This window comes from Homalodisca vitripennis, chromosome 5 (assembly GCF_021130785.1).
Source record: "Homalodisca vitripennis isolate AUS2020 chromosome 5, UT_GWSS_2.1, whole genome shotgun sequence".
In the NCBI taxonomy this organism is placed as follows: Eukaryota; Metazoa; Arthropoda; class Insecta; order Hemiptera; family Cicadellidae; genus Homalodisca; species Homalodisca vitripennis.
Window position 1 is genome coordinate 78,098,379 of NC_060211.1, and position 22,010 is coordinate 78,120,388.

The following is a 22,010-nucleotide window of genomic DNA, read 5'->3' on the forward strand; positions in this document are numbered from 1 at the left end:
GGCTTCTAATAAAATTTCTGTCTACAACTAAGTAAAATCTTGAAATACCTACCATCTTTGTACTACGCAGTCGGTTAACCTATGTTTACTACTTACCAATTTGGGTGCTGAAATAAAGAATGCAAATTTTAAGGTGTGTAATCAAAAACTAGTTTTTACGAAAGCACATATATTTATTTATTTCTCTAACATAAACCATTACAAATACGTCAGTTCTATATCAAAACTATAAAATACAGAAATGTGGTTGAAGGCACTTTGCATTATTAACATTTGCGTGCTATGTTCACAGTACTTGAAACAACAAATGTTAATTTTCAGTAAAACATTTTATGCTCTGCTTGGGTGGTAATAAATTAGACTTATGGTACTCTCGATGATTTATTTATTATTTACACAATATTGTATTTAATACTTAATTGCTTTTAGATGTTGATATTAATTCTTAAACTTCCCATGATAATTTCTCAACATAAAAACTTACATAACTTTAAGGGAAGTCAAATTACTTGAGTGTGTAGTATTAAAAATCAAATTTATTTATTTTGGACACTGGAATTGTATAATTTATTATTTAATTATTGCATACTTTATTACTATTATATTATATTGTGACAAGGTTGTGTATCATTATTCATCCAAAAAGAGTTATTAACAATGTAACATCTTTTTTTATCAAATCTTGTCCTTTATGTCAACCTGACTTTAACATACAGTTTTAACATGCAAATATTAGAAACTTAAACTTAACTATCACAAAATATATCATCTTTGTACTTTTTTTGGAATATCGTTCCTAATTTATCCTTCGGAGGATATATACTTTTTAAATCAAAAATCTAGTTTTGTCTTTCAAATTTCTAATTATGTATTATTCACCTACCATCTGTATTATGAATATTGAGTACTGAAAAGTAGAGGAGTTAGTTCACCAGATATATTTTTTTTAATTATCAACAAACTAGATCTGGTACAGAATTTTACTCACATTAAAGTTTTCTTATACATTAAAACATACAGTACACGTTGAATTTTTATTGGCCATTTATTATGCACTAATTTAAATCTTACAAATATTTTTCAGCTAACATACATTTAAGCATCTTTAGAGTATATTATGATCTATCTTACTGTAATACACAATAAATTATACCATATAGTACAAATTGTACAGAAGAAATTTAATACCTTCTCACAAAACGTACTTTTGGTCTCAAAATATTCTTAACAAAACTAAAGGCAGTAGTATTCTCTGTACCCTCGCAAGTTTAGAAATCTGTTTTATATCCACATACTATTACCTATCAATAAACATTCTTTCACAAATATGAGAATTTTTATTTGAAAAAGTGTTAACAATTAATTAATTATAACAACGTTTACAACTATTTGAGCTGTCTACAAAGCACTATATACATTGACTGATGATGAAGATATTGGCTGTTTATACTAATGCTATTAACAATCTTTTAACTTGGTCCCAATTCCTCAATAATTAAAATTACGTATACACAAACTTACTCTATGTCTTTACTTATAACTGGAATTTTCATAATGAATTAAAATTTAACAGGAATCATTCATTACATTGAGTTGCTAAAAATGTTCAAATATTTTTTCCAGTAGTTGGGATTTTTAATCATAATAAATTAATTACGTAGATGACTCTGTTTTACCAACTCGCAACTTTCCGCGAACTTTTAAATGTTTATTTACAATCAAAATCGATTAACAGCTATTTTTTTTGGTAACACAAAATAAACCTAAGTCTATAACAATCATTTACTTATACTACAATTATGCACATAGTGTTTATAAGCTTAGCTCGTCCAAAATGTTTCGATAACAATATTTGGTATGTTGCTTCACTGTGTTTTGAGCCTCAAAATAGACAAAATCATCTTTTGTTGTTAGAGACTAAAATCACAATCACACTGAGTGTTACACTCTACATGGGCGTTTACTTGTCGTCGTCGTAGCCTTGTAGAGCCTTACACAGACAGAACGATAGGAACACTGTGAACAGCTCCACAAATATTGTTCCCAGCACGACCCAGATCACGACATTGATGTGGTCCAACACCCAGTTCAACACTGTCTTGTAACAACCCTGGAACATTTTAAAATAATTTCAGTGTACTGTTTAGATGTAGTGCTTCCCTAAACCAACTGTGCCCCTCCTTTCTGGAAATACAGAGTGCAGAAAGATATTTATGAAAAGCATGTGCAATCTTGAAGACACATCACAAGCATATCAGTGCAATTGTACTTTTTATATAAATACTCCTCCCCTTCCCTCCTAATATGAAATATAAAATAATAAAAATAAAGTTTTACCATATAATTATTAATGACTGCAACAAACATGTACATACAATCAATGTGTGATGATGAGTAAAGGCTGTTTGTGAACTTGTGACATTCCTCACTTACCTGGATCAACTGTATTTTATTACATACAAATGTTTATGAAATGTAGTATATTAGTTCAGTATGATGGGCATTCCAAATGCCTGCTCTACTTTTCCCGAGAGTGCCAATTTTTTTCTGAAGCCATTTTAAGTCAATATAGTTTTCCAGAAGTAATAATTAGCCTTGACTAATTGTTGGCTTTAAATGGGCAGTTTAAGCCAGCTTGCTGTTGTCCCGCTAAATAAAATTGTATACAGTTTTTCATTCTAGCTTTACATGATTGCTGTTGTCCAGATAAATAAAAAGCCATTTCATTATATACAAAATTATTTAAGTTGGAGCTATGGTTTTAAAACTATCCGTCAATCCTTTGGTATGCCATGATATACTGTGTCAGGGAGATGTTAAAAACAAAATTTATTTATATGAGAGTAATATACATTTAAGCCAGTACCGAGAACACACAGTTGCTGCAGAGTTGCTTAGTAGCTAGAGTCTGAAGTCAGGATGGCGAGTCAGCAGAAGCTAGGTCAATGCTACGTTAGTGTAAGATACAGTGGATTATTATATATTTTTTGTAATTATATACTATTATAAATGAATAATTTGCATGAATTGGTTTTTAAATAACTTCGTTACTAAATTGGAATTCGACATTAATTTTTAGATTTTCATGTCGAGGAAGGATAATTCTGGTAAACAATAATTGGACAGGTATTTTTATGAGATTCACCACTATTTTTAATCAATATGGTGCAGTTGTGTTGAAAAAAGCTGGTGTCAAACATGAAACATTGTTATACTTGAAATTAAAAGCCCTGGGCACTTTACTTGTTTCAAAGGTGTTCTGAAATTGACACATTAAATATTTACTGACCTTCGCAATATCATACACAGGATGTAGACTGCTTATAGTTTCAATGACTCGTTTTTGTATTCACAAAAATAGGTCAATACTTATGAGTCATTTGCTCTTAAAAACAAGGAGCTTTTTACAAAATTGAATAGATTAAATTATATTAAGAATAGTTCAGTCTTAATTTTATACTTGTATTGGCTGTTCCCATACACCATAGAATTATGAAAGAAGCTTATCAAACTGACGAAGGAGAGGATTGTAATACAAGATTGACATAGCTGATAAAAAATGCAATGATCAAATAATATGAATAGATGTTATCTAGGTTGAAGAATTTTATTACAGAATTTGTTATCAAAATACAAAATTTTAGACATTTTGCTTACTAACTCTCCCAAAATTGAAGTCTTTCCTAAAACCTCAGTAATATTAAAATAATGAATCGTTGAAAAGCTATCTTCTTCATTTAAGAATGAAAAGTTATATATTTGTGACACTTATTATATAGATGCGTTTAGGGGCCTGAAAATTTTGACCTGAAATTGTTATATACTGAACACAATTTTAAACTGCTTGACAATGAATCTTCAAAGAAACTATGTTAAGAAATCTTCATAACCACCAAACTAGATACGCTCAAAACTTCTCACAAAACCTCTTGTTACCATTTCATAGAACAGCTGCCTTTGAAAAGAAATAATAATACGCTCTAACAAAAACGTTTAATGCACTGCCACAAGAAATGAAGACCTAGCTTTTACTTTATAAGAAAATGAAAACAACACTGAAAAACTGGCTTTTGCAGTGGACAATATACAAAATGGAAGAATCTTACTCTTGGAGAGACCTGGTTTGTAAACATGACCTCTACAATACTTATACTAATAATTTAGTGTAATATACGAGATTATTTGTAATCATAAATATGGTGAATAAAGAAATTCTGACTTCTGACTATACAATGTTATACATGTTTGTGTGCATAACGTTCCAAGCTATTTTGAAATAAAGATAAAGGAGCAACTTTGAAACATACTAAAAGGGTGGGTAAAAGGGAAACATAGTAATTCCTAAAGAGATATCCAATTTTTAGATCCTAAAAGTCCTGCAGGCACCTTTAACGACTTTAGTTTTTCAAATAAAGTGAATATCATCAGTTTTAAAGAGTGTTGTAGTCCCACGTTGGCTGTGTCATTTTGCTCCGAATCGGTGTTTAAAAAATGTCGAACTTCCAATTCCCACGTCGATGTGTCCTATGCTGTGGAAATTGTATGTAGTGTTGTTGGAAGTATACTGAGTGTTAGTGAAAGTATACGTTATATGTCACTAGGCCTAGGCCTATATTCATCTCAGGTTTTAAATAGGTTAAATGATAGTGCAAATTAAATATCACTGTATTGAAGGCTCACACTTCTTCGCAGATGGGATAGTCAATCATATTAAAACAAAGCAAATCACTTTGATACGTTAATTTATTTTGATGTGATACAAACAACTAATTGTACCTACTCACTTTGCTTTGTTGTTAATTTATTCACTAAAAACAATATCCCATCGCCCGGTTATAACTTTTAATACACTATTGCACAATTCCGTATTGCATCACTGCCAGGTGGATCTACACGTCTGACGTCCTCTCTGCTTCAGCTCTCCTAACAGAAGAAAGATTCTCGGGCCAAAACCTTGCGTGCTGTCTCAAACAATGCTCAACCCCTCTCCCGTTCAAATTAGCGTCTTCACGATTGAATATAATTTAGTTCTTTTCTCATAATTATCGAATTTTATCACGTTCACTATAATTGATCAATTTAAGCCTTTCTATTTTCTGTAACTATTTTTCTATCGCTTTTTATTTAAATTTTTGCAACATGTGCTTTCTGATGTCATCAATACGCAAGTCATTTTATCCCACAATTGGCTTTTTTGCGTAATTTTATTTGGTACTTTTAGTAAAAACGAATTTTGGTTATGTTTAGCTCAGTTTAATTATTTGAATTTCTTCCCGTATAAAGTTTAACATATTTCTCCATTATTAATTAAATAAATCTCAATTCCAATAACATGTGATTTACTTGCGTTACGGTCATTTGGTTCACCGTCGCTAATTCCCCGTGAATATTTAAATGTCGTAATTTGACCTGTCACAAAAGTACAACACTCTATTAAAAATCAAATAAAGACTTTGTATTTAAATTTTTTGCAACCCTTTATATTTTCCATCTTAGGTTAAAATTTTCCCTAACTTTGGATTGCAATAATTATTTTTTCTTATGAGCTTAAAAAAAATAATATTAGTGTGTGGGTAATTTTTACTCTTGAATAACTCATAAACTAATTAAGATTTAAATCTCAGATTTCTCCCAATACGTTATTTTTATACCCTTCCTAATAATTTACCATAAGAGACTTTACTACAGAATTTTAAGAAACCTGTTGATAGGGTACCTCTCTTAGGGCAAAATGTTAAAAACACAAACTCGGACTAATCCAAGCAATTATTTTCTATATACATTGTTTCTCAAATTAGCAAGAAGAGGTACTATGCTAATTCTAACACAGAACAGTAAACTTACGGTCATGTAATACGAATTGGCATAAGAAGGGCTTGTTGTACAGTTGGGGAACTTGGGAGTGAATCTCCTGATGTCCCCTTCCAGAACACAACATGCAGCCGGAATAAGCTGGGTGCTGTTCTCCTCTTTGAACTTATCTGAGAAGTCTTCAAAGCTGTCCAGTCCACAGCAGGACATCTGCAACAGGAGTTGTTATTGTGTTATTGATATTGTAATGACAGAAACCAGTAAAATGTCAGAAATCATTTCACACAATAGCCATATTTTGCTTCAGAGGTTTTGATACATTTTTATAATTTGACAACTATCAATCATTACGAAAGAAACATTACCAATTAAAATTTTTATCAGTTTATTGTATTTAGGATATTACAATAAATTATTGTAACTAGAGTCACAAGTTTCTCCAGCATAATATAAATATGAATTTTTGCCCTTCAGTATATAAGTACACATATTTTTTGTTGTCATGCACTTCAAAATCATTTGTTCTTGACTTTTTGCATATTGTGGAGTATACAAAACAAAAATATATTATGTAAGCAGAAGAAATACATACCTCACTGTTTATAAGAAAACATACTTGAAGAACTAAGCTAATTTATACTTTGATTTATGTGAGACATAAATATATCAAATATACGAGAAAAATAAGGAAAAAAAAAAAAATATAATCTCGTATAAGAAAAATGTTAATTATTGTGGAACATTTAACACTAATAAGATTTCGTGCCAGCTAGTAGTATCTTTAAAATTAAGGCTTAAATCAATAGGAATTTTCTTTGGACCAAGAGATATACCAAATTTAAATCTCTTTTATTAAAACCTTTCATACATACAGATTTTTTTAAATACAATATAAAGCATACAGATGGCACAATTGTAAGAAGCCCTTAATAAATATAGAATGAGTCAATGAATTGCCTTGGTATAAATTTAGAAACTAGAATGTAATGAAGTGGTTTATACAGAGATACTTCAGAAGTGTATTAGTACAATGACCAAAGACTTTTAGGTGACAGAATGAAGAAACAGAGATGCTGCAAAGCTGTTAGATAAGATTTCTTATGAGTAGCACTGGATTGGCTAGAAGGAAAATGTACTGAAAGACAAGAGCCAATTGCAGTTTATGAGAACATACTTTTCATAAAATCAAAAGAGGAATTTTCTAGAAAAACAGAAAAAATGTATCAAGCTAACTTTGGTATAAATAGAAATGGGAGGGTAGCGAAAGAGTTAAAACTTAAGTAATCCTTCCGACTCAGTCAGAAGAAGTAGGTAGAAAATGCGACAACTGAAATATTATCAATTAATTTTCATGAAATTTACTGAACTTAGCCAAAACATTTTTAAGATACACATTTTTAGATCAATTTTTATACCAAGTTTCAACTTGTTTGGGCTTTTTTGGGACAAGTAGAGAGAGAGGGAGAGAGAAAGAGAGAGGGGGGGGGGGTAATTTGCCAAACAATCTAATGGTACTAATAATTGCTAAGGACCATGGTAATGACTCACATGGAACTAATATGTGTACTAACAATTTCTAAAGAAGATGGTAATGACTCACAATGGAACTAGATTATGCATTATATTGCATATAAGTCATCAGAAACACAAGATAGTGATGTGGTTTTGAGGTTTCTTCACATGACTATTACAAAGGCTTATTAATATTTTAATAAAGCCATTGAGGTTTTTATTAAACCATTATTTCTGCTTGTGCATGATAATAATTCCATATTAAAAAGCACAATGGACCTTTATTCACCTTGTGATTTGAGACTAAAAGAAAGGGTATTCCTTCCCGTCCACAACGTTCCTCTTGCAATCTCTTTCTCTTTCTTCCCTTGGCTTTCATACGAGAAGGAGCAGCTATGCTACTGTGACCATACAGCAGCAATATAGGCCTAATAAGTTTATAATCTGTTCATCAGTGATTTGGAAATTAAATAGTATATGGCAATCAAATACATAATAAGATGTTTAGTGATGAGTAAAGTAATATGAGTTTTAAATACTCCTAAAGTGTATGTCGGTGGTCAGTATGGTAGATTACTAACATCGGGCGGGGTACATAACAACAACAAGGGGTAATTATTGCACCACCTACACTGGGCTAGGCCATTGAACCAAATTTCTGAACTACTACAATTGGCACAACAACGTTCAGCAGCTACACACACCCAACCTTCAATATATTAAAAGTGTAGCTGGAAATTCGTCTAAATATCACCCCCTGCACCTGACATAGAAACTATAAAATGAAATTCTGTATAAAACTGTGATTTGCTTAATACGTAAGACAAAATAAAAACAACATGATCATCACCTGTGCCATTAAATAGTTCCACATGAGAGTGACAACGTCGGACTTGTCGCGCTGTGGAGTATAGTAGTCTTTTATCGTTGTTTGCAGGAACTTGCGTGTCTCATCTTCTGCCTGAAAACAAAAATAAATATAATGATAATAACAACTTTTATACGGTTTAAATTACAAACAATATTATACATTCATTACCAAGTAACATTCCTAATCTTTCATATGAATTTTGCATGACATTGTGTATGAATAAGATGAGCAGTGTGATTGAGTGCAATGTCACTTTTAAACTTACAATAATCGTTTACACAGTATGATTCTCACCAAGAGTTAAAATGGTGTGTGATATACTTTGATGCACAGGTACCAGGACTAAGGATGGTTTTTTTAATTTATGGGTGTGCACAGTGCTGAATATCTAGAACAGAAGTGGCTGAACCATAACTTCCCGGGACCAGAACTTACATAACCTAGTCTTGAATAAGATTTAATCACAAGGGAATGCTATAATACTTTGTGCTATTGTTGTTAAGAATACCAATAATTGTATATGGAAAAATTAATATACTTGAAATAAATTAATACTTGAAATAGTGAAGATTGGGAGAATAATTTCAAGTTACAGAGTTAATTTTGATGACCTCCTTAATCAGACATAGTAGCAGTGTTCCTTATGCAGATTCATATGAACAATCAGGAGTCCTACGAAATTCTTTGGTTAGACAACTTGTTTTTGTCTTTCGTCTTACAGTCAAAGTAAGACTAACCCTTTGGGTACTAATATCCGAATATTTGAAAGTGTTAAAAATGCATATAAATACTTATGGACACACCTCTAATTGTTGAAAAATACTAAAAATACTAATACAATAAAATATATTACATTTACTATATATATGAAATAAAAATAAATACTATATTTTTAAAAATATAGATTTCCACTGGTATTTTGTAAATAAATACACTGCAAATTATCAACTTAATATATATAAAAGTCAAACACACATTCAATCAGTTATAATTTTTTGACTATAAAATCAATAAAAATGTGTGGTTGTGTACAGTTTGATATGTAACATTTAGTAAAATGAAGGATTTTGCATCTGAATATTTTGTAAAAAAAATTTATTCCTACTCAACAAAAAATTAATTTTATTTTTGGTAATTCAATTTTGAGTTATTAATTTTATCATTATTTTTTATTGTACATTTATTTCATAAAAAAGATACCACATTTACTGTCATAGAACTTTTTGTGTACAAACTTTTTTGTAATTAATTTTTATTAAAAAAAAATAATAAGTTACAGGCAAAAATCTAAATTAATACACACACGGCCAAATCTTCAGTAATCCCTGGGCAAAAGTCGCCAGTATTCCTTAGACTCAAAGAAAAATTACCCAAAGAGTTATAACCATATAACTTGTTTTTTAACTTATCTTAGTTTCCTCCTTAACTTTACCTGTGCAAAAAACCCATGTTTTACAGAACCCATAAGTATTTTAGATAGCAACCCCTCTACAAAAATAACACCAAAATATATAACAATACATCCTGGCAACCATTTGCAGCTCAAAATACTTATTCCTTCTGTAATAGTTCTGATTGGGAATATTAGTCCCTCAAGAGTCTGGAAACTCAACCATGATGACAACCTGCTTTGTGCAGGGTGTAGTAGGTTATGAGATCAAGACATATCCTCCAGTAACTGCATCTCTTCCAAAAATGTATTATGATAGTAAAAAAAATCATAAAACCCTTTTGATTTGGTCCCGTCTTTATTTTCTTGCCTTCAACATGTGAAGTTCACAGTTACTCAGCATTATTGGCTATAGAATCATGAAGAAAAATGAAAACTATTCATGACCAAGATTTAAATTATTCCTATGAACTATTAGAAATTGGCTATATAACCAAATTATTAACCAACCTTGTCTTCTCAAGTGTCCACTACTAAACATTCAAAAAACTCACTTTATGCCAGTAAAAAGAATGCCACAAGTTACTTAACTCCACTCAGTTTCGGTTTAATGCCCTGAAAATAGCTCCACAACAAGACCAAAATATTTAAGACATAAGTAAGTCACCTTTATGCATGATATAAATTCATAAAAAGACTAGTTAAATGATAGCCATCTCCACTAAATACTTTCTTTTTCACCAAATACAATTTAAAATTCAAATCTTTGAATGTTACCTTAGAGTGAATAATTTCATTAGTAGTTTTATACTGTGTGATTAAGAATGTCACTATGCGAATTGAACAGTTTAATATGTTTATATGTTTTATAAAAATGAAATGTTGAGAATATACGAGTATTTACCTCAATTAAATCTTAAGCGTTGAACATTTCAAGTAGAATCAGAATAGGCAATTTTAAACATTTGTCAAAATTCATGTTTTGAGTCCTTAACAATTTGTTACAAAGAATATTGTTAAAATGGTAATCATTTGAAAACTTTAATGTTCCAAAAATTATATTCTATTGGCCAAATACACAACAACAAAAATTAAGATAAAGGCAGCCGTTTTGATGAACCTGTATAATTAGTAAATGTTAAAAAAATTTAGTAACAGTCTTAAGTTTATTTTTTGGGTTATTGAATTACACCAAAAATTCAAAGTAATACAGATGTACCATTCCTCAGGTAACAATACCGACAATGGCAGCTTAAGCTTGTGAGTTATGATCTGAACAAAGATTGTACAGTTGAGACTGACACATCATCAATCAAACATACAATGATAGTCACATTCTGCTTTGTCACTTCAGCTAATCATTTCATCATGATTAATGACAAAATTATGATATTTAAACTTACATGAAGGGTTTACAATGTGTAATAAAATTAGGTCTTACAGATTCTGAACCCCCACCCTTCCCCCACCCAAATAAAGCAACAGTTCAATCTGCTTCAGAACTACAAATACACATATTATTTTAACAAATATTTTAACAATTATGACAAATGAAAAATCTTGGAGCATTATAAAAAGGTTTAATTTACTATCACTGGTAAATGAATAAAAAATGTATATTGGAAATTTTTTTATTCGTTTAGCAGTGACAGTAAATTATGACAAAGTTGAAATTATACCACAGATTATATACAAATTCAGAATATAAACTAACAGTTGACTAGTAAAAATACAAGAACGATTTCTTAAAAATAACTTACTTAATATATTAAAAACTCTTCAACCGAATAAAAACATCCTTCAATTACACATGCTCCATATAGAGGATTGAAATCTACCTTCTTTCTCAGGTTTAAAAACAATACATAAACATCTTTTTCAAGATACAGTGCACTGTTGCACGTTGTAGATACTAAATACATATTTATATATATTAATTTCTTTACATCTGAAGAGGAGGATAAATTTCAACCCTCAAAATGTAGTGTGATAAATTTTGTAACACCCTACCAAACCAACCACAGTTGATAATAAACTTGAAACAAAGAAGTTAGAATGCTACTTTAGTTATTTTTTTAAGGCTAATTTCTCTATAGAATTTTAGTAACTACAGAGTTTACCCAGAATTTAAAAAAGATCTACCACCAATGCTTTGTCGCAAGTGGACACTTGGTCATGTACTGACTTTAGATGAAGATCAATAATAATATTAAACTTAGCATAAATAATAAACTCATAATGCAGAAAAGTAAAAAGTATTATGCTCTATAATTGCGTATCTTTAAGAACTTCTTTGACTAATGCTGGCCACAATATACACTTTTATATTATGAAATTCTTTTCTAAAGGTTCCTATCCAAAAAAAACCTCATAAAGTAAATTTCATACAACACAAGCAGAATATATCAGTTTTTGGTCAATAATTGTGGTAATATTTTACAAACAGAGTTGAAGTAAGATAATGAAGACTGAGATAAAAAGACTGATTTATGTGGGATTGCCATCAACTCCTCATCCACCTACAGCCTCAGATATTCTCTGATACCCAATAGTGATAAATCAAGATTGTTGACTGGATATTTCTCTCCTAACATCTAGTTCTCTTGTAGTGTACTGTACTTTGAGACAACTGTCATGAGCATATACAGGCCAGTGTTTTCAGTGTTAAAGAAGCTATTACATTATTTATGTAGAAGTTAAACAATGGGAGCTCTTGTAGTACTTCTTTGTTAGTTCAAAAATGTTGCTCATTAATCTCAGACATTTATGAGCAGCAGACAGACAGTTATTGAGATTAATAAATTGCTTTCAACAATAAAATACTATTCTAGTTACTTCCGCATCTCATTTGTGGGATCATCTTCTTGCAAACTCTCAATCAGTAGGAAATGATGATTTGTTTTATTACATTCTTCATACACAGGTTAGAAATTATTGTTTTTGTGAAAAAATACATTTTCAAGTTGTGAGTCCTATATGGTACCAAAACATTATTTCCTCAAAAATATTTTAAAATGTGAATGTAATATATGCATGTAAGTAGACTGCAAGCTTATGAGAATGTGTGTACATATAACCATGTTTCAGTGATCAGACTTGTCTATACTTTAAGTTTGTTGGCTACATGCAGTGAACTAAATTTTCCAGAAATACTTTCAACAGTTTTTTATTGTAATTTTATCATTATAAACTTAATAATAATAGCATAAAACACAACTGCTAGATAGTTTTAGTTTAAAATGAAAGGATAAACTTGATTTTATCTAAAAGTTAAAGTGCATTCATGAGAGGTTCAAAGTAAATAATACCTATAGCCAATCTAAAATTTTTCAAATATCTATGACAGTGTGGAAACTTTGAAATTCAATTTCCAGTTTATAAAGGAGCAATTTTGTTATTTACTGTGATGCTATTAATTACAATGAACCTAACAGCTTTATGATGTTGAATGTGAAAACTAGGAAAGCAACTAGTGGGACTTATTATATTACATCTGGAATTCCTTACAGTGTAACAACATCAGTGCTACAAAGCAGTGTTGTGTGAAACAGAAAATAATTAAGTTAAGTTCTCTTAAACTTAAGTTATATTTCCGGAATGGAAACAAAAACACAATTATATTTAGCTTTAATATGGTTATGTAACTCACTTTTGCTCTGTAAGCAATAGCCATCCCTGCTGCTGTTATTTCCAGGATCAAGATGAGCACGAGCATAATGCCATACTGCAACAAAATTTACACAAATTAAATGACAATATGAACTTTCCTATAAACATTCTAATTTCTAGCATGTATTTTTGTTCTAAGACAGCAGATATTTGTGTTAACAATATGACAATAATTTGATAAAATATTACAAATAATAGGATACTTAGGTATATTAGCACAAATAAATGAACAATTATTAGGATTGAATATATACACAAATTTTTAACAATATGAAAATATCATCAACTATTTACTTATTACAAATTAAATATGTTCATAATTAGGGGTTTATAATGAGGGTTCTAAATTAATAAAAATCTATTATATTTACATTATTATTTCAAACTAGTTAAATTTATTATTTTAAACTAATTTAAATTTTCTGTATTGAGAAGATATAATTTTAGGGATGGACAGTTGAGTATTTGACATGCCATATGAAAATTCTTATAGGAAATTAAATGTTTTAAACTATTTTCATGAGTTTTTAAGGAAAAAATGTTGATATAATGAGTATATATGAGTTATTGATGAAAAAGGTTATAAAATAGTAGTCAAGGAGGTAGGTTTTGTGACAGCTAAAATATTATTACTTTATTCTCATGGGATTTACATGTAATCAGGATCTCGAAAACTGGTTGAGATACAAAAAAAACCTGTATAACATAAGTTTATGGAATGTTATAAGCATTCCAGAACAGTTTTAGTTTATTCTCTAGGTTCATAAATAACAGATTTGTGAATTATTTAAAAGTTGAATAGCGTAACAAGCTGGCAAATGAACTTAGTTGGGGTATTAAAAGATAAATTTTTGTACCAAGCTTCATCTTGTTTGGAATTTTTGGGGTAGTTATTGTTTCCACAAGCCATATTACATAGCATAGATATACATGCAATGGCATAGCGCAGTGGGGGCGGGCCGCACGGGGTGTCACCTTTTTTGGGGTGACACCCACCCGGTCTCTCAACTTTAAGAACAATGTACAAAAAAAAGAAAAAAAATCGCTAGCACAAAAATGTCTTATTTGGGGATTCCTCAACTAGTACTAGCTCAGCTCTATGTATAATTCGGCGATTCCTGCAAAAGAGCCTGACGCTGTCCTTGATGTTTTAGTTGCAACATTTCTCATCTGTTTCGTGAAGTGTGTTGTTTCGTGTCCCTAGCTTCACGTTATAGGAGTTTCAGTAAATTAAAATTAATAAAAAACGAATTGCGGGTAACAATGACCCAATCGCAGCTTAGCAATCTTGGTATATTAGCCATTGAACACGAGGCAATACAAGATATAAATTTCGATGAAGTTATTGCAGGGTTTGCAGCTGTCAAAGCTAGAAAGAAAAAATTTTAATTGTATAACAATTCCTTTTCTGTCTTAGTTACTATTTTTTCGCTACTTCTTCAATATTATACATAATAAATGATCCATGACCTTTATCATATCAAATTTATTGCTTTTTACTTTCGATGGGGTTACACCACCAACTTCCGCACCGGGTGTCACATGTATACATGTATATTGTATATGCATATGACATTATGAATGGAGGGCCTAATTGGAGTATTTTAGGCCCTAGGATCATGTTCGGTGAAATGCAGAAATTTTCAGTAAGTACTATCATGAGGGCGATTGCAATAGAGTGAGTGTTTTGTATACAAAATCTACCTAAAAGTAAGGAAGAAAAATTAGCAGTTCTATTCTGAAATTTTCTTGTCACAATCCAAAAGGTGTAACAAAAATGTAAACATTATATCTAGTAAAAGAAAACTATTTGGATATGTTCATAAATAGTTTAAATATTTTAAAAGTTGAATTGATCTTCAGAAATATTCACATAGGTTTCAATGAAGTCAAATATTGAAGTACAGTACATATAAGATGGACACGTCTCACTAGGATTAGGATGTCAATGTTATTTGAACAGCACTGTTTTCTGATATTGTATAAAAGTATAAAAATATCTTTACACCACTCTGTATGGTAATGGGCTACTTTCCAATACAGCTGAGCTCTGCAATATTCATTGTTTCCCTCGTAGCTAAGTCAGCTAATTTCCCTTTCTCAAACATTACTTTTCTTATGTAAACAACTGTTTCCCTATTTACTTCTCTTTCCCTGTATAAACATTTGAAATTGTTATGTATTTTGCCAGTCCTATGTTCAAACAGCTGACCGTAACACCCATCACATAAATAGTGATGGGACGTGTTTAAGTCTAAATCTGACAAATTATCATTAAAATGGTACTATACAAGAACTGAATTAAAACAGCTATTTAATCCTAAAGACCAACATCTTTCCTATAATCTTTTGTTGTGTTTATATATTCACTGTAAAATTGCCGCCAAGACTTAGTAGTTTGTACATGAGATTCTCCAAAAGTCATCCATAAATAAATTTAGGAAGGCAAGAGTAAAAGAATATGTTTTAATTTGACTTCCACAAAAATAACAATGTTGGGGAGTCATATGTCATATTACTAAATCAAATGTTATAAAATCAAAACACTATTTTATAAAACCATATTGTTAACATTTTTGTTATTCTTTTATCAATGGTTTTAATTTGATTTTCTTATCTTGACGAGAATTTGAAATAACTTTCTTTTAGATATGAATTTTAAATTTTGAAACTCACTCCTCACATTTAGCACTTAAGTCTCTCAGAGGATATAAAAGATCACTTGCAATTGTTTTTAAACCACAGTTGTGTAAAACATTAATATGCATAAGTTCTCTGTTAACCCACAGGTTTTAACAGTAAGAATAGTATAGATTATACAGTAAGTAAGTATAAATTGAGTAATCCAAAAATATTATTTGTCTCGATACTTGTGGTAAACTCTGTACATAGTAAACAAATACTTGAAGCCAGGAAATTATAACTTTTTAACTGTTGTATGTCTAATGAAAACAATAAAATATATTAAAAACATGTTTATTTAAATTTAAAAATGACGCCCATTAAAAAATTTTTAAAAACCTGAGTATCAGATTTGTTACTATGGGATAAATATCAATCAAAGACAATAAATTTTACTGATTTGAGTAATAAAATTTTATACTGAATCTGTCAGTGGGTCGGTTAGTCAGTGAAGAAGTTTAGCTTCATCATTATTATTATTATTTTGAGTATTTTTGAGTACCTATTTATTAATACATATAATTTGAGTTTAAAGAAAGATCATTTTGTTAGACAGAAACCATATAACACAATTATTAAGTTATTCAATGTCTTCAAAATGTCCCAGAGTTTTTAATACTGCCATTTAGGATATGGAAGATGATTAACTTGGGTTATTTTTAACTTGGGTTTTGTGGCATTATCTTTAATTCAAAATTAATTTTCTTTTTAATTCAAACATTTTTTGAGAAGGGGAGAGAATTTTTGGAAAGTAATCATTAGGTCACCTCAAATTTCTGAAAGCATTGGAAACTTTTCATCTGTTTAAAAGATTAAACTGGAAAGAAGGCCTTCCGATTAGCCTGTAAATGAAACCGAATAAGAGAATAGGGTAGGTTTTTACTATCTCACTAAGAATCAACATTAAACGTCTAGGATAAGTCGTGATTACAAGACAATTATGTTTACAGATTAGTGTTTTATTATTCTTTTGGGTCACAAACCGAACAGTTTTTACTAACTCAGCAATATTATTGTACAGACGAACCGGACACTAAACAAGCTGTGTTATATTCCCAGGCCTTGTCCTTGGCTGGTAACACACACGTCACGCCCCGGGAGGCTCCTTTTGTCTCGAGCAACCCATGGGAAACACACAAGCCTCCTGCTGAACCGCTGAATTCCCGCGGCACCACTGGCTTCGATTTGTAACTTGCAACTAATTGATTATCAGCCCAGAAGCTGGCCTTTCGGTGGATTCACGCTTCAGGAAGGAATGGTTGAGAGTGCTCAGAAACGGCCAATTTCCGCAGAACGGGAATGTCCGATGGTGGAGCAAGGAGCAACGGTTTGTGGAGTAATGGTGCGGCGGCATGGAATCAATCAGTCACACAAAGATGTTCTCACGCTCACTTGTTCCATACAGGACGTCTAGAGCCCTAACACCCTTATCGTTTTACAGGGTACGACTGCAACTACTAATTCGCGAAGATTCGAAATCATTTATGTCTTAAATGTGTAGGCTACAGGGTGTCAAAAACTTTCCGTAAAGCTAACAAACCACTACTGTAGCTGTTGCATAACCTTTTCGACCTTGAGGAGCCGGTATAAGATCTTGCATAGGTATAAGTACACATGTTTCACAAGTCCTTATGAGAGAAGAATTAATAGAAAATTAGACGAACCTGACGGATATGACGGTCATTTGAAGATTTTGGATATGTATATTAAAAGAGCTAAACTTTTTTACGATCTGGCACCAAAAAAGAATGTACATTATTAGCTAAGTTTTCGTACGAGATCGAAAAACGCTAACCCTCATAATTTCATTATATATGTGTTCAGGGGCACATCGAAGGGGGGACGAATGGGACCTGCCCCCCCACACAGAGCATTTTATTTCAAAATAATCTCGAGCGCTTGATAGTCTATTTTCGACTACAAATATCGACTTTGAGTTCAATCAATATCACTTATAAAGTTCAATCAAAATCATATATATATATATATATATATATATATATATATATATATATATATATATATATATATATATAACTATTTATTAAACGAAATTCATGCAACTGCAGATATATTAATTCAATTTTGTTCATAACGCTAAATATTTGAATTTAACCAGCAATTACGAAAATGAAGTTAGTTCTAGCTATTTCTTGTGGCTCTACCTGTACCCGGTACTTTCAGTAACTGAGTACAAAATGTACTCTTACTGATTTTGAATCATAATTTACAGATTATTCCTAAAATGGTATAGTTTCGTGTTCCAGTCACTGTTACTGAAACGAGTCCGCGTCAAACGATAAAGTATCTATATCGTAAAAATTTCAGAAACAATAACCTGTATCGGGTACTTTCGGTTTTTGGTAACTTGTACTCTGGAGACGGAAGAGTATCTTGTACAAAGTATCTGTTACATAGTCTCGACATGATCAGTTGTCACAGTAATAAGTGAGTTGCCGAGCTCCGAGCAGTTCTGTACTGTATTATTTTGTTGCCATTCGTTATCATTACGAGGCAACGGCGCCCTGGGTAGTCCGGCGATTTTAGCGTTCAAAACTCGACATTGCCCGTTACGGCAAATTAACAAAACCTGCTCAGTTTAGTCTGTGATAAAAATTAAACGTTTTAAAAAGTGGTTTACAAAATTATACGCTCAAGATAATAACTAAGAGTTCCAATTCCGAATTTTGTGGACCACCCAATAACGGTCCCAATCAAGAATAAAAGTCAATATGGTGATTTAATAACAACTTTATTTTCAAGCTACTCTAAAATGACATACTCAGTTACAGCACACTTGTATCTATCTTGTATTAACACTCTGTCTTAATCGGATGACAAGATTCCGAGTTATGAATGTTCAAAATTGCAGTTTGGTTGGCGCCAATAATCGCTATATTTTGTTGTCATCGATATAAAAACGGTAATGTATTGTTAGTTTTAGTTTTATAGAAGTTTTAAATATATAAACGCAGAAGTAAACAGCTAAATTTTAATATTACTCCCCGTTATTCTATCTCTATTACTTACTTTGTAGTCAACTTTTAAACTCGGATATCTATACATTTTGATCCGAGAGCAGATATCAAGATTTGGTCTTGATTTGTGATTTAAACTTAATTATTTTCTTCAATGTTTGGGTAATGTTATGATTAAGCTTTGTTTTAGTTAGATAAACTTCATTTAAATCGAGAAGATCCTTTCTTGCAGAAAATTTTTAATTATAAGCTTCCTGGTTGGTTGAGTGCTTTTACTGTAAACTTTGTACACTCTCACCTGATTTTTGCCCACCTTAGTTCAGAAGTACTACAAAATAATGATTTTAGGATCTAATAGTTCAAACATTTCCGAAGAGAGGGCTCCGGGACTCATCCTCCTACTGTTCTGGAGGGTTTCCCATACCCCCGACTCCCTGGTGTTCCGGACAACCCCCAGAGAGGATTTCTGGGTGCGCCACTGTATGGGTTCATGGAGTACGTGCGAATATGTATAAGCTAAGTATCAGTATATCTTTAGGGCTGCTCTAGTGAAAGGTCAGTAATGAAACCCTTGGTATGAAGGGCAATCATCAAATTCCTTTATTTGAAAAGCCGCACTCTTTCAATAAGATGAGATTTTTAAAGAAATTTCTCCATTTTATGACGTCAATAGTCAACTCAAGAGAGGACGGATTTAAGTAGAAACTGATCCAATTCCAGGGTCACCATCCTGATCGATGAACAGCAAGTGGAAGCAGTAATTTTGATAAATTGTTGGGTTATCGTTCACTGCATACCTGGAGGTGGTGAGATTGTCTTCAGATCCATGAAAAATATCCTTGACCAGCTTTATAAGTATCAGGTATTTGCTCGTTTAAGTCCCCGATTACTCACAATTTTACAGAGGAATGAATTCTCCTAGACTGTATCGAGCATGTGCCATTAAAATTATGAAAACAAACATACCGACAGCTAGGTCCACCGATATGATCCTGATAATAAACCTAGTCTAGTTAATAGACGTATCCACTGTCACCGTCCTCAACGAAATATTAATTCAAGGTCACAATATTTTAGTACCTGGATAAATCTACTAGCAAGGGGTTTTACGATTACTGAACCATATTAGGTTTCAGTGCAGTAGAAAGTCAAAGTGCTTATTAGAGCAGCACTGACTTAAACGCGAGGTGTGAAGGAGAAGTGTGTGTTTTAAGTTGAAAAAATATAGACAAGGACTAATACTCGTAAGTGTACCAAGTTCGTTGTGTCGCTCTCAGTTCTTATAACTTTAGAACACTTCTTCCGCCACTCCCCCAAAAAACGAAGAACTATTTTTAAGAACCCTCATATATCGTATATGATATAATATATATCATATTTTGTTTATCTATCATTATCATTTTTATTTCTAATGTACTTTTTAGACGAAACTCGCAATGGAATGGTATATTCAATATCCAACATTTGCAAAGTCTAAAATTGCCTGCATTTTATCAATGTCGTCCTTCTTCAGCATTCCAGAATCACTGTGTTGTTTGTGGTTGTTTCTTTCTGTGTTTGTAACTGAACTGAAATGAATGTAGCACTGCAGCACTTCCCTGCCACGACCACGACTACTCTGGATGGGGTCACGGATAACAAGCTGTGGCCTTACAGGGTTTCCTATCGTGTTACAAGTGCAACAGTATGGATCAACTAGGTCAGGAATCTGCCCAAGGGAGAACTATGGGAACCAATTAAGCAGGCGGCAGGAACTGTGCCAGTTTACATAACATGTGCCTCGGGGAGAATCACTACAGGTGGTAAAAACTCTAGACCAGTTTGATCACGCTTGGTCTGCCATGCACCGGACGCCCGCTAGAGTACACTATCCTCCCGAGAGGTGAGCGAGTAAATAGACACCGACCCGACGGTGGTGGTCTACAGTTTGTTCCCTTCGTTGCCTTGATTTAGATGATTTTGCTACTATTTTTAGTAGTAATATTTTAAAAGTATTTTTAACAAATAAACCAAACATTTTTAAATTGACAAACTTTTTATGGTTTACAAGGCTATTTTTGGTATAATAATTAGAAGCGTGAAATAGAGGACAGGAAAATTCATTTCATTCTCAAATAGTGTTAATTATCTAGTAAAAGCACGGTTATATCAATAATACGAATAAAATTATAAGTATGTAACTGTCTCGAGCATAAATTCTTTACAATTAGCACTGAGTTGAACAAGTCGATATGTTGTATTAATGTACACCTGCACAAGTCATAGTATAAGTCTCCTGGACAACGTTCGAAGGACGCGAATACCTACGAAGGCCGTGGTCACTGATGTCCCGGTTACTGACTGCCACGGCCACTGCCACTGCTACCTTGATTGCTGTGGGAGCCGCGCACGGGATGCATTAACCCCAGCTTCCCGCTCAACGATTCCCGTCACTTAGCTTTATTACCATACTTCATATAAATCGGTTCATAACCTCAAATCCCCTTTTTCTGCTTTTGAACTGAATCACGGGAAGTATGAATTACCAAAATTGGTTTCATGCAACATTGTACTCAAATTCAGATTTCTCAAACATATACATATTCTCAGATCGCCTTGCTATTTCTACAACCTCGTACAGGTATACTAATTGCTAAGGTAATCGAATGTTTACAGATAACCTAATTAAGGTTACCAGTATTATCATGAGAGTTCTTTAAAATACTTTTCAAAAAGACCAGTACAATTGAAATTTTTTTTGTCATTTCAAAAGGAATTTAAAGTAGTATTTGGGGGAATCTTGTAGTTAGTCCATCAGAAAAACTGCTTGAAATAAGGATATGGATGATTACATTATGTAAGAGCTGTATAAAAGACGACTGAAGAGAGGGTTTTAATCTGTAAAACTTTAATTTCTCTTTTTATTACAAAACATATAATTAAAAACCATGACATTCGCTGAAGTAAAAATTCATATGGACGGACTACAGTAAACCCCTCATTTTTTATATTAGTCTCTATTCCGATTGGCCTGACCAAAAATTCGTAATATGCCTTTATTCATGAATTTAATATGTGGTATGATAAAAATATTTTAAAAGTTGTTTTGCGTTCATAT

At 31.8% G+C, this 22,010-nt stretch overlaps 1 protein-coding gene across 2 annotated transcripts in view; it reads right to left on the reverse strand.

Moving 5' to 3' along the window:
* Positions 1-152: 152 nt before the first annotated feature.
* LOC124362389 (tetraspanin-18-like) overlaps positions 153-22,010 on the reverse strand; it is a 122,509-nt gene continuing 100,651 nt past the window's right edge. For both annotated transcript variants that reach the window (XM_046816831.1, XM_046816830.1), the window contains exons 5-8: positions 13,234-13,308; positions 8,174-8,284; positions 5,845-6,021; positions 153-2,110 (exon numbers count right to left, since the gene is read on the reverse strand). In XM_046816831.1, the coding sequence (XP_046672787.1) occupies positions 1,961-2,110; positions 5,845-6,021; positions 8,174-8,284; positions 13,234-13,308 (513 nt within the window). In that variant the 3' untranslated portion in view covers positions 153-1,960. The remainder of the gene's footprint in view (positions 2,111-5,844; positions 6,022-8,173; positions 8,285-13,233; positions 13,309-22,010) is intronic.